Here is a 13617-nt window from a genome sequence, read left to right as displayed (position 1 = left end):
CAAAGCCCAGTCATTTCTACACAGCAGTGGACCACCCTGAAGAATAAATATTAGCCCCATGCCCCAGTCTTCAACAAACAGATAACAGTACTGATTTATTAAGTGTTCAACGCCTTTTTGTAACGCTCAACAGTCCTGGAAAATAGGGATTCTTGAGTTTTTGTTTGAGTCACAAACCCATTAGGCACCTTGGAGGCAAAGCTGATGGACTGTCTCTTAAAATGATTTAACATAAAAAAATAAAATACATAGGAAAGGAAACCAATTATGTTCAAATGCAGTTGTCAAAATATTTTAAACTAACAAATTTGGACTGCAGTAATATGCGCGTGTTCTCATTAAAGAATTAAGTGACGAGTGGTGGGCCTGTTGGCTGCTGTGATTTCTGAGGGATGAACAGAAATTATTCCCAAAGACCTGCACATATGAGGCAGTAAGAAAATCTCGTTTCCATTGGAGACAAAGCCCCAGGTCCTGTTCACGAAGCTGAGGTCTGTTGCTGTGTTCATGGTGGAAGGAAGGGCTGCATCTCAGTGAGAACTCAGGGACAGAGCGGTGTCACCTTCCCTGTACGTGAGTTCCATTAGGCCCGTGGACCCAGGTTCAGCACTCCTGCCACCACGACCAGAACTGTCCCGCTGGAAATTGTTCAAGATTAATGAAAGGCAGGCCTGCGGATGGAGGGGCCTTCATCAGAGCCTTTGGAAAGGGCAGGTGGAGCAGGTCTCCTGGGAACTTCTCTTTTTGTCTTAACAAAGGGAGGCACGCAGACCTGTCTGAGACAGTCCATGCAGCAAGGATCCTTCAACAACTAAAGGATGGTCTGAGGTTCTGCTTAGTCCCGAGAGCCCTTTGCTGCATAGGCTGCCTCGTGTGACCTGGTGGCATTGACTTCTCGATCGGTCTGTCCCTGCATTTGTCTCTGCACATTTCACTTTACAACTATCCAGAATGAATATCTGGCTAGGCCAGGAGATGCATACTTGGTGCGCAGGGCCCGGCAGAGGACATGCACAAAGGAGGGCGGCTGCCCGTGGGAAGGTGGAGGTCCTGTGCCCACTGAGAGCAGGTGACTGACACTTAGCTTCAGCAGAATGTTGCCCTGCAGGAAGGTGAGCTCAGTTTTGCCAAATACTGTGATTTTTCAGGATAAGCTGGAATTTGGGATTTTTTTTTTTTAGGCTAAAGCTGCCTTGTACGCAGTGTTGACAAAGCTACTGTGTACAATGGCAGCAAATTCAGTTTTTCAAAATAGCCTGCAGGCCCAACAAAAGTTATATTGGTCACCTGCCACTTCTGGTTTAGATGAAAATAACAGCAGGCACAAATGCTATTTATTGTTTAGCGTTTCTTACCAATTTTTCAGTGCCATGTATGTAGAGGAAGCAGACCTTTAGTTTATGCAGCATTATTGGTTTTCGAGATAACGACAAAAACGTAATTTGATGTCCTTTTCTAAAGTTATACTGTTTAGCATTATTCACGGCAGCGAAAAGGTGGCAACAGCCCAGACACCCATCAGGAATGAAAGGACGTGAAGTGCCGCACACGTGCGGGGGGTTATTATTCAGCCTTGAAAAGGAAGGAAATTCCGGCACGTGGAGGCACTGTGAGGACATTGTGCTAAGTGAAAGAAGCCTGTTACAAAAGACAAACGTGTGATTCCGGTTCTATGAAGTACTAGAAAACAGAGCAGAATGGGCGTTGGGGCACGGGAATGGCAGTTGTTTAATGGGGACAGAGCGTCGGGTTTACGAGAGGAGAAGTCTGGGGCTCCGTCGCGCAGCATTGTGAGCGTCCTTGACTGAACTGGGTACGCAAAAGTGGTTAAGATGGTAAGTTTTGTGTTATGTTAAAGTTATAATGTAATATTGTTTAATAATAATATCCAAACACCAGGAGGAGGAGTGTGTGGTTAGTATAAAATAATCTGACCGTTTAAAGCAACGCTGGGTGTTAAAACTTAAGAAGAAATAAAATGTATGACAACACACCAAAGGTGAGGTGGACGAGTAGAGTTAAATAATCGTATAGTTCTTACATCCTTAGGAAGTGTTAAAAATGCTAATTTAAGGTAAACTATAGTAAATTTAGGATGTCTGTTGTAATCACTGAAAGGATCCTATGAAAAATTTTAAACAAAAATCAAATAGAGAGGAATAGTGAAATAATATGATTCCACTTATATGAAGTTCAGAACAGAACTCTGACGGAGGCCAGGATGGTGGGTGCCTTTGGGAAGGGGAGGGGGGTATTGACTGGGTGGGGCACCTGCGGACCTGCTGGGGAGCGGGAGGATGTCTGTATCTCAGAATGGGTGGTAGGTGCACAGGTGTTTACAGAGGTAAAAACTAACTGGACTATACACTTAAGGTTTGTACATTTTACTTTAAGTTTTGCCTCAATAAATCCAAAATCAGTAACAATTAAAAAAAATTTTAAACTAATAGCTTAAGACAAGATTCAGCAAATTGCAGCCCACAGACCAAATCTAGCCTTGCATATTTTTTAATGACTCACGATCTAAGAAGGGCTTGTCATTCTTAAGTGGTTGGGGGGGGGGAAATCTACAAAGGAATAATATTTCATAACATGAAAGTTGTATGTAATTCACATTTACGTCTGTGGGTAAAATTTTTTTGGAACAAACACAAAAACAAAAATTCATAGTTTACAATGTAATTTTTTCGTTTCTCAGCTAACACCACTCGAATATTCCAAGGGACCAGAATCGTTAAAACGGGCGTGGTAAGTGAAGAGGGGCAATTGTTTTGTCCTGGTTGTTAATTTGCATGTAGTTAAAGCGGCCGCCACGAGGTGGCAGTATCATGTTGTTAAACGGCTTAATGTAAAGGCGTTAAAATAGAGAAAAATTTACATCATTCACTGTTTATAATTCAGTATGTTATGAAAACAAGCTGCGCAACAGCGTGAAAGCAGTAGTGTTATGTACAGTATGATTTTTGTCAAGGAAAAAATTCTCAAGTTTTTAATGATCTGCTACCTGTAGGGTCATAGGATGTGGGATTGCACAGGGCTGCTCCAAGCCCTTCGCTGGGCATATGCTAAAATTCAGAGGTTGTCATTTGCCCAGAGTTAGGTGGATCTGAAAATTTCTGAAGCCTCAGTCAATATCTAAGTTTTACCATTTCTAGTGCAACTAATAATTATAATATTGACCACATAGTTGGTAATAACAGTAAAAGCCTAAAACGTACTAAGCATTTCCTGGGTTTCAAGCACAGATTATTTTAAGATTATTTATTACTTTTCTTACTCCTCACAGCATCCCACAAAATTGGTGTTCCCATTATTTCTGTTTTATGGTTCAGGAAACCGAGGCCCAATGAGTTAGGGTGATGTGCCCAGCATCACCCAGAGAGCACATGAGGGGCCGAGGCTGCCTGACCCTCGTGGACCGAGCGCCTCGTCTTGTATGGCATCTGGCATTTCATTAAGCAGCTTCAGATCTCAGCATTTGCTACCTTAATCATCTTTAAACTACAAAAGTTTCAAACTAAAACTTTGCGATAAAGCGATAAAGGTGTTCTGGCCATCTGTTTTGAACTGTGTAGACCATCAGATGGATTTCTGGATTCTCCACACCAGGATCTAAGAACTAAAATTAAGCTCAGAACTAAGAGCAACACTGGTTGTCTTCCCGAGCTGTCGTATTTAGCACAGTCCCACAATTGAGCCCCGGTTTGGTACGGTGGGAAGAGTGAGCTAAGGCTTGAACATAAGCTACCTGCCCTGCCTCCGCCCCTTGACATCTCTGTGCCTCAGTTTCCCCATCTGTAAAACTGAGTGATGACCTTGTCAGGTACCATGGGAAATCCCAGCACATCGTTGGCAATTGTTAAATGGAGCAGTGATTATTGTCATGAGCTGGTCATCTCATTAATCAGAGATGGTCACCCATGATCACTAAGGTCAGCTTTGGCAAACCCCACGAGTAAAATTAAAAACCAGGAAAGCCCTTTGCAGGCCATAACCTTCCCAATCGAATGACTGACGCTTCTCTGCTTTCTCTTTCTTTGTCCCTCCCCTCCACCACCTGGGTGGCCCTTTCAAGCCCACAGCATCTCCTGCCTCTTCGGCCGACATGGCCCCCATCAGCTCGGGGTCCTCGACCTGGACATCCTCTGGCATCCCCTTCTCATTCGTTTCCATGGCGACTGGGATGGGCCCATCCTCCAGCGGCAGCCAGGCGACTGTAGCCTCGGTGGTCACCAGCACGCTGCTGGCCGGCCTGGGGTTCGGCGGTGGCGGCATCTCCTCCTTCCCCAGCACCGTGTGGCCCACACGCCTCCCCACGGCTGCGGCGGCCAGCAAGCAGGCCGTGAGGCCGGTCCTGGCCACCACGGAGGCCGTGGCGTCCCCGGGCCCCGATGGCGATGCGGCGCCGAGCAAGGACGGCGAGGGCACCGAGGATGGGGAGGACGAGAAGAGCGAGAGTGAGGATGGGGAGCGGGAGCACGAGGAGGAGGGGGAGAAGGACTCCGGGAAGAGGGACAGGAGCGGGGTGACCCACACCGCCCCGGGCCGCGGCCAGGCCGAGCCCGCGCCCGGGCCCTCGTCTCCCGGTAGAACCGCCCAGGACGGGGGGCGTCGGACTATACCTGGGCCCCAGCAGGACCACACTGCCGTCCCCACCGCCCAGCCCGATGACAGGAGGGGTGCCGCCCCGGACTCCGATTCGGTCACCTCCACCCAGGTGCCCCCCACCGTCACAGAGGAACATGACGAAGCGAGTGATCGCAAGAGTCCCGAAATGCCGTCTAAAAAGCCTGTGTCCCGAGGGGACCGATTTTCCGAGGATAGCAAATTTATCACGGTTAATCCAGGTAGGTGGCTCGTCCGCATCTGAGGCTCCACACTGCTCTGAGTAGTTGGGTTCGGGGGTGCGGATCCAGAAAGTGCTTAGTGCTCCTGGAGTGTGTGTCCCTGGTATAGAAGGCGTGCATGCGTGCATGTGCACATGTGTGTGTCTCTCTATTTTATTTCAGGAAAAGTAACCTACTTTCTTATTGTTGCTGGAATAAGTCTTGCCTTGATATTTGTTCCTGGTAAAATATACTTTCCTCAGAGTAACTCCAAGGACTTCAACCACGCAATGGAGTAAATGAGTGAAGATGGCCTCGATATTAAATTTATTAAGATTTAATTCCTTGTTCGCTTATTCAACACCTATATTTCTTGGTGTGAGGCACTGGGCTGGGTGCTAACCCAGGGGAGCCTGGCCCCGCGTCTGGAAGCTCACGGTATAAGCAGGAGACAGAGGTGCTGGCAGGTAGCTCGAGCTCACGCCAGGAAGTCGGGGGCAAGATGTTAGAAAGCAAGCAAGAAAGTCAGCTGGCAAGCCAGAAAACCAACTCACTGAAGTTGGAGGCCATGAAATGGTGATAAAGGACGTAGACAGCCTGCTGTCAAAGAGAGTCGTGAGGAGGGCAGGGACTCTGGGGAAGTGACATGGAAACCTACAGGGTGAGAGGCTCTTGCATCATGAGGGCTGTAGGAGCCCACGGTCCCATCCCAAGAAATAGGGCCTTCCACCAGAGCCCCGGTTTATAGGTGGTGAGACCAGGGCATGGCTGGTCCGGCCTCCGCTGTGAGATGTGACCGCCAGCACCCTGGCCAGCGGCAGTTTTGCTCTGTCGTACGTTCAGATGTTACTAAGCCATCCTGATGGTTTCTGCGAGGAACCCTGAGCATCGGGGGCTGTTATTGTTGTGAGGAGTTTTCTTAATAAGAAATTCTTCCTTTTGCCAAACTACAAGATGTTTAACAACAATTTTTTGCGTCTAAGCTGTTTTGGAGTTATAAAAGTGCAAAAAAAAAAAAAAAGCAACTGGTAAATATTTATTTGCTTTTACACTTGTAAACATTAAAATTCATCTAAAGCTGAGATCTCGTATGTTAAGATACAACTTAGAATAAATTTTCATGTTTTGAATTACGTGCTCCTGAGAGCTGGTGTGGACTCGCTTCGGAGTGTGGGCTTCCCATGGGTGTTGCTCCGTGTGTCCTGGTTTTAGGGAGAGTGCAGAGCAGCCGTCTGTGGAAGTGAGTGCAGGGACTCTCAGGCCGCTGGCAAAGCTGTCTGAAGCCATTCCTACATGAACAGTGACATTCCCTCTCGGAATTGCTGTGAAAACAGTGAATTTCTTAGATTTGAAGATATTACAGAAATATTTATGGACTACCCGGTGTGTACCAGGCACTGAACTAGGCATTGGGAATAGAGCACAGATCAAAACAGGCCTTCATTCTTCGGGGGTTTATGTGCTGGTGGGGAGCTTGAGAGTATTCCAGCACACAAATGCATTGCTTCAAAGACTGGTAAGTGCTAAGTGGGGCACAGTGACCGCGAAGCCTCGAGTGGTGGAGGAATGATGTTTGAGCAGAGACCCAATGATGAGGAGCTCCCATGCGGTGATCATGTAGGAACATTCTAGGAGCTGCAGATGCAGAGACCCCAAAGCGGGGGTTAACTTGGAGCAGTCAAGAAGCCGTGAGAAGGCCAGTGTGGCCCAGAGAGCCAGGAGGAGGGGGATGGGATGGGTTCAGAGAAGGGCAGAGCTCAGAGCGGGAAGGGGCTTGTCAGCCATGCCGAGGATTCGATTCTAACAGATGGTAAACCAGTGATGGATTTCAGTAGGAGACTCACTCATCTGATGAACTTTTTGGGGAGGTCACTCAGGCCTCTGTTTGGAGATTATACAGGGGAGGCCAGCGTGGACACAGAGGTCCCAGTTAGGAGTTGATGGTGATGATGGCTGGGCCAGTGTTGTTCTCCCCAGACAAGTGGTGGCTCTGGAATTGATCTTCGAGCTTGAGCAGCTCAGGCTCTGGGCTGAGGGCTGGCAAAGCAGTGGTCAGGCAGCTCCTCTTAAGCACCGCTTTGCCCACACCCGAAAAAGATGAGTGCTGAGAACTTAGGTTGGGAGTGTTTACACCTTGAGAGACTGGACTGGGCAGGACCTGGGGCATGTTCCAGATGAGTGGAATGAGCCATTGCAGCTGGAGTCCAGTTCCAGATTCCAGAGAAAGTAGAGAAACAGATGGTAAATCTTGGGGACTCCCAACCCCAGGTGTGGGGCACGTGGGTCCCCAGCTTCAAACGTCAGGCATCTGAGAGTGCGATCTTGGCAGATCACCCAGAAGGCTCTGCCCCTTACCCACTCGGCATCCTAAGGCCAGTCTTTACTCAGTGTCCTCTGCAAAGTGGGGGTGATAACAGCCCTTGGTGCAGAGGAGGTGTAGATAAGTGGAGTCACCTTGCTGTCTATGACAAGGAGGGAGGAGTCCAAAGGCCACACAATCAAGATGGCTATGAGGAGCCAGGCAGGTAGTATCAGTGAGAGGAGAGGACCAGGTGCTAGCAGGTCTTTTTTTGCAGTCATCCTGGACGTTATTAAAGAGCGTGAGGAGACAGTGGTCCCCAATGAGCTGGCATTAAAAGTGACATCCAAGAACTCTGCTCCATCCCCACACTGCAGATCAGGGCGTCTCCCTCACCACCTTCATTTCAGTGGGCAGGTTCGCTTCTTTCCAAGGGGAAGGTGACCTTGCTTTAGAATTCCAGGCAGTTTACCTTTGAGAAGGGGGTAGTGATTGCTTAAGCCAGAGTCAGCCAACAGCATTTTCAGGTTCGTGGGCCGTAGGTCTGTGTTGCACATACTCAGCTCCTCCATGTGGAGCAGAAGTAACCAACCAACACGTAACTGAGCACATGCAATCGCGTTCCAACAAAACTGTTTACAGAAACAGACAGTGGTCGGATTTGACCGGCACTCTGTCATTTGCCAGCGGACCCATAGTTTAAGCAGAAATGTCTGTGCCTACTTGTCAGTGAAGGATGTGAGTAACTTGAGGATAAAACCCTCAAATCCCCTAGAAGGACTCAGTTTGCTTCCATCCATCCCATCTTTTCCCTCGTCTTACCTCCACCAGCTGGGTATTTATTTTTTAAATGAAATCACTATCATTTTTATCATTTTAAATGAAATCACTATCATTTTTATCTTAGTTGTGACTTATTTTAAAGACTTTGTATGTACATTTTTTAAAAATCTCTTCTACATTTGTTTTTTCTTCACATTAAGTAAAAACTATTTCAGTCAATATTTACTATCTGTGAAAAATTGTTAACATTTAAAGTTACAAACTATGTTTTTACCAGGATCTCCAAGAGGTTTGTTTAAATTCTCTTGATGTTTGATAACATCTTTCTAAGTCCTGGGAGTAGAAGCTTTAGTATATTCGTTCACAGGGAAGGAGAGAAAGAGGCATTTTTCTGTTGAAGAAATGGCAAACTCAGACACCTACAGAAACCAGGCAGGTAGTATCAGTGAGAGGAGAGGACCAGGTGCTAGACGTTAGAGAGTGGTGAGGACTGTAGCAAACTAGATAGCAGGTGTCCTTTCTAAAGAGGGCCACCTCACTCAGTTCCAACTGATTGTAGTCAGTGAGAATGCCTAGTGAGCCAGAAATCTAGGTCTTTGAGCATAATCTTGCAATTTTTCAGGGAGTTCAAATTTTTTAAACAATTTTTTTTTTCCTCTTCATATGTGCCAACAGATAGGTAGAAACCACTGGTACTTGGCCTGTACTATAGCATTGATTGCTATACTTGCACCTGCCCTGGAAGCTGATCAGATGGATTGGAGGCCTATATGCAGTCACTCTGTCTCTCACCAAGTGTTTTTGTTAGCATCTACTTAGTGCGAAGCCCTCAGTGGGATGTGTGCTGCATGGATAGCCAACATTGTCCTCCATCAGGAGCCACAGCCTGAATGTGATGGAGACACCCCGAGAATCCATTTGATGCGGAAAATGTTCTTGGGGTAGGGTGCAGTACAGAATGCGTGGCAAATGCATTTCCAAGTGGGCATAGTCTACAAACTCATCACTTAGTGCCAGGGGTTTCCTTTCTTGTCTTCACAAATCAAGAAACTCTTTTTCCCCCCCAGACTGAATCCTGCTCAGAACCCCTGTGTAAACACTCATTCCCTGAAAGCCTCCTCAGGGTCCGCCCTGAGCCAGGTGCTAAAGGAGTGGTCCAGTTCAGGTCAGCAACTATAGTCTCCAGGCCAGATATGGCCCCTGGAAGGTTTTTTCTGGCTCAGGAGCTAACACTGAGCAGAGCTGGGCAGAGCCCTGGGGCTGCTGTTCTGCTTTCAGCCGGAGTGGAGGGGGCTGAGCTCCATCCCACCCCTCCGCTCCTTTGGACAAACCCCGAGGTACCTCTTTGGGACTCTCAAAGCTAGCTGGAGACCTTTGATTATGGGAAACAGCACCACCACCAGTTAACATTTGTTCCCGGCAGGGGTTGCCTGTGCTAAAAGCCAACTGCGATGTCAGTTACCCTTCATTGCCTCGTGAGGGCTGTGCTGCCATTGCTGCTCTTGGGCCAGCGAGGAAACTGAGGCCCAGGAGGTTAAGGAACGTGCCCTGGGCAACACAGCTTGTGGCAAGGCAGGGCTCTGACTCGGGCCCTGACCGCAGTTCAAGGGAGGCCACCCCACACGTTGCTTCCTTTCCCATGCTTTGAGGCTCATTCCCCGAGTGGGCATCATGGGATGATTTCAGATGAAATATTAATTATTAAGTGAATAGTTGAATATGTGCCTTAAAAAAAAGGCACCACTTTCCCATTAATGGCAGAGTTTCTCAACCATCTACAGGGTGTTCCAAAAAAATGTATACGCACTTTAACAGCTGATAGCTCAATTTTGAAAATGAAATTGATTTTAATAAACACTGCCTTTATCATTATTCAAAGTATATGTGTACATTTTTTGGTATACCCTACATGATTCCCCCCCAGGACCGTAGCAACATCTGGAAGCGTTTCGGTGGCCATGCCTGGGGGGGACTGCTGTACCCTACGGGACAGTCCCCAAAACTCATTTCCTGGTCCAGAATGTTGGTGGGGCCGTAGCTGAGAGCCTGATTCATAGTATTAACAGAAAGTTTCCTTTTCGAAGAAGCTGACTTGAGGGGGAAAAACAGTATTAACTTAAGGACAAAATCAAGTAGTAGTGCAGGTTCATGAAGAGAGGGCAGAAATCAGGAGTGTGAGCCTCCGTTGGAGGACTGCAGGCGGGGAAGCTAGCCTGCTTTGTTTAAAACAAATCCCAGCCAACTGGGGTGGTGACTGCCTGAAGCAGTATCGGCTGGGCTGGTTTTGTTGGCCAGCTCGCTTGTCAGGAGACTGCTTCTTAGGAGTGACAGAAGGAACCAGCTGGGAGTGGCTTTGGGGTCACTCAGGGCCAGTGTGGTTTAGTTTCCTCCCAGAAAGTATCTGCGACCTTGGAAGATTCTGTCCCTACTGAGTGATCTTTGAACTAGGGCAGGTTATATATATCTCATCATGTGGGAAACCGGACACGTAGAGAGCAAGCAGGTTTTCAGGGGGTCGTCGTAGTCAGGAGTTCAGGGTGTCAGGGGCGGTGTGTGTGACATATAGCAGTATGCACACAGCTTCCATCCCTACTAATGGCAGTGTCCTCAGTGTCTGCGGTGGCGGTTTGGTAGGTCAGGTCCAGCCCTGTTTGTGGGGCTTGGAATTTACCAAACACCCTCAGTTTTCCAACACCTCGTTGAAATAGACACGATAGACTGTGGTTTGATCGTTTGAGTCTGTGTGAATAGTCAAGAGTGTGTCCGTATTTGCAAGAACGCCGCTGGCGATGGAAATGGACATGTGATGCTCTGATCCAGCTCAGACAGGAAATGGGACACGGAACCAGTGTCCCGTTGCAGGAAGGTGTGTGTATATGTAACTGACAATCGTGTTTCTGCAACAATGGTTTAGATAATGTCAGGGCCCGAGAATGATAAAGACACATTTCATGGTCCCTTAAAGAAGCAGCTGCCTTTTCACTTCACACCTGTTGAGGGGCTGCTATCAAAAAACAAAAGTCAGCAAAACAAAATAAGTGTTGGCAAGGATGTGGAAAAATTGGAACCCTTGGGCACTGTTGGTGGGAATGGAGAATGGTGCATTCACTATGGAAAACACTGGTGGTTCCTCAAAAAATTAAAAATAGAACTACCGTAAGATCCAGCCGTCTCACTTCTGGGTATATACCCACAAGAATTGAAAGCAGGGCCTTGAAGAGATATTCGTACACTTATGCTCCTAGCAGCATTATTTGCAGTAGCCAAGGGGTAGAAACAACCCAGATGTCCACTGACATGAATGGACAAACACAACATGGTCTATACGTATAATGGAATATTATTCAACCTTGAAAAAGAACATTCTTGCACATGCTACAATGTGGATGAACCTTGAGGAAATTACACCAAGTGAAATAAGCCAGTCACAAAAAGGCAAATATATATGATTCCACTTATTTGAGATGTCCAGAGCAGTGAAAGTCACAGAAAGAAAGTGGAGTGGTGGCAGTGGGGGACAGGGACAGGTGGTGTTTATGGAGACAGACTCAGTTTTGCAGATTAAAACATTCTGGAGATTGGTTGCACAACAGTGTGAATATACTTTTCTAAACTGGACTCTTAGAAATGGTTAAAATGGAAAATTTGATGTGTTTTTACCATAGTTTTTTAAAAAAGCAGCCACCTTAATTCATGGGTATGGGTGGTTTTCACTCGGATTGCAGTCAAGTTGCCTGCAATCAAACCAGGCCAGAGAGCTACGAGTGTGCAGATTGTCCCTCTGGATCTGTCTCAAAAAGGAAAAGAGCCCTGCTTTCTCCTCTCCAGCTAGTGGCCTGCCGGCACCAAGCTCCTTTTCCTCTTGACAGCGTCGGGGCGGCTGTCCTGCAGCGGAAGCTGCGCCCTCGCCACGGGCTGGGCAGCGTTTCAGATGGGTCCATCTGACGCACCGCCGCCTGTAGCATTTATAGTACATTGTACTCCGTTTTTATTTGCTTCTACTGGGATGAGAGCCAAGCCAGTAAAAGGCAAACAGCATTAATTCAGTGATGACATATGCCACTGAAAACTGTTTTTCTTTTCTTTTTTTTAAAAATTTTTAAAAGGCAGAATGGAGGCACTTGACTCAGATTCTGCTGGATTCTGACATAAAACCTGGGGGAAGAAAAGCTGTGTGTCTGGAGGAGGGTGGTCATCGCACCTTGCCACCGCCCCCGCCCAGGCTCACGGAGGGTTAGCTGGCGCCTCGCTCCCAGTTCCATTTGGAAGACGCTTCTGAGGCTCCCGGTCCCCCTGGCCTCGCGTCTTCTGACCACCTCCCCACCTAGCAGCCCTCTCATCTGCCTCTCCCTCTGTGGGGGCCGCGGGGTGGACCTCGTGACCCCCTCCCACTTCATCCTCACACGCAAACCAGCAAGATGCAGCTCTGGGAAGAGTAAGAGAAACGTCCCGATTCACCAATTCACCGAGGGCAATACCCATGTCACACCCATGCAGTGAGAGCGTGGTTGGTTTCTGATTGGTTGAAAGGTAAAACCTCTTTGAAAATCAATACTGAATTAGGAAAGCTTTGTTATACAGAAATGGCCTCTTTTCTTGAGCCAGGTTTGTGACTTCAGGACCTTGATTTTTGCTTTTGATTATGAGGCCTTTTGAAAAGACCCACGTTTGTGTTGTTCTGCCGACTCCCTGGTCTGAGTGCCACCCTGCGGCCCCAAGTCAGACTGGCTGGAGTGAGCTGGCAGCTGGAGTCGGGGGTGGGGAAGCAGGTCTGGTGTGTGACACTGGGGAGCGGTGAGGACTGCGGTGAACTGGTGACACACACCTTGTGTGAAGAGTGCTGCTGGGTCCCATTCATGTTACCGCCCCAGAAACTCAGGCCTGTTAGCAACCTGAACATTTCCGGTAGGCGATTCGATTCCACTGCTGATTTTTATGTGAACTCTATTGCTTTTTAAGTGTTGGCAGCCCACTAACAGTTAGTAATAATTGCAGGGGAGGGGACCAAGCCAGACACATCTGTGGGCTACTAGTCCACACAGCCCACGGCAGCAGGAGTCGGAGGGCTAATCGTGCTGGGAAAGCCGAGCCCTCTGGATAAATCAGAGATGGAGACAGGAGGCTGCATTAGCTCATTCTGGTGTCAGGACTGGGGGCCTCCCAGAGTGAAGGGAACCTCCAGTGACTGGGCATCAGGTACTCCTGGAGCTTTCAGGAGCAGCTGGGTTACAAATGAAGCTAAGAGAAAGCAAGGTGCTGCTCACAGGCAGGAGCGTCTGTTTTATCACCCTGTCAGCACTTGCTTGGTTCCACTGAAAGGAAGAGAAATGAACTTTCTCTGGCACCTCCTCTGGGTCAGGTCAGGGCGGCCTTGTGCGCACACGACCTGTGCAGCCCCAGAGCCCTGCGCTTGCTTCCATGCTCTCCTCCTGTTGCCATCTAGAAACTCTAGTAATTTTTTAAAAAGAGGACAGTGATTTGATTTTGCATCTGGTCCTGTAAATTATGTAGCCACAATCTACAGTCAGCTTCCAATGGATTATCTTATTTAATCCTTGTAAGTCCCCTGAGAGATGAGCTTATCATCTGTCTCTCTTGATAGAGGGGAGACCAGAGGCTCAGAGACGGGCAGTCACTTACCTAAAGACACACAGCTAGAAGGCCTGAGCCGGAATCTGTAGTCAAGTCTGCCTGACTGTGGAGTGCAGG

At 47.9% G+C, this 13617-nt stretch overlaps 1 protein-coding gene across 4 annotated transcripts in view; it reads left to right on the top strand.

The window, feature by feature from the left end:
* Positions 1 to 13617, top strand: part of PTPRG (protein tyrosine phosphatase receptor type G) — a 640558-nt gene that overhangs the window by 549536 nt on the left and 77405 nt on the right. For all 4 annotated transcript variants that reach the window (XM_081160462.1, XM_081160461.1, XM_081160464.1 and 1 more), the window contains exons 11-12: positions 2699 to 2748; positions 4076 to 4847. In XM_081160462.1, coding sequence (XP_081016588.1) covers positions 2699 to 2748; positions 4076 to 4847 — 822 coding nt within the window. The remainder of the gene's footprint in view (positions 1 to 2698; positions 2749 to 4075; positions 4848 to 13617) is intronic.

The sequence above is a fragment of the Miniopterus schreibersii genome (assembly GCF_964146895.1).
Source record: "Miniopterus schreibersii genome assembly, chromosome: 15".
NCBI classification, from domain to species: Eukaryota; Metazoa; Chordata; class Mammalia; order Chiroptera; family Miniopteridae; genus Miniopterus; species Miniopterus schreibersii.
This window is presented reverse-complemented; position numbering and strand designations above follow the sequence as displayed.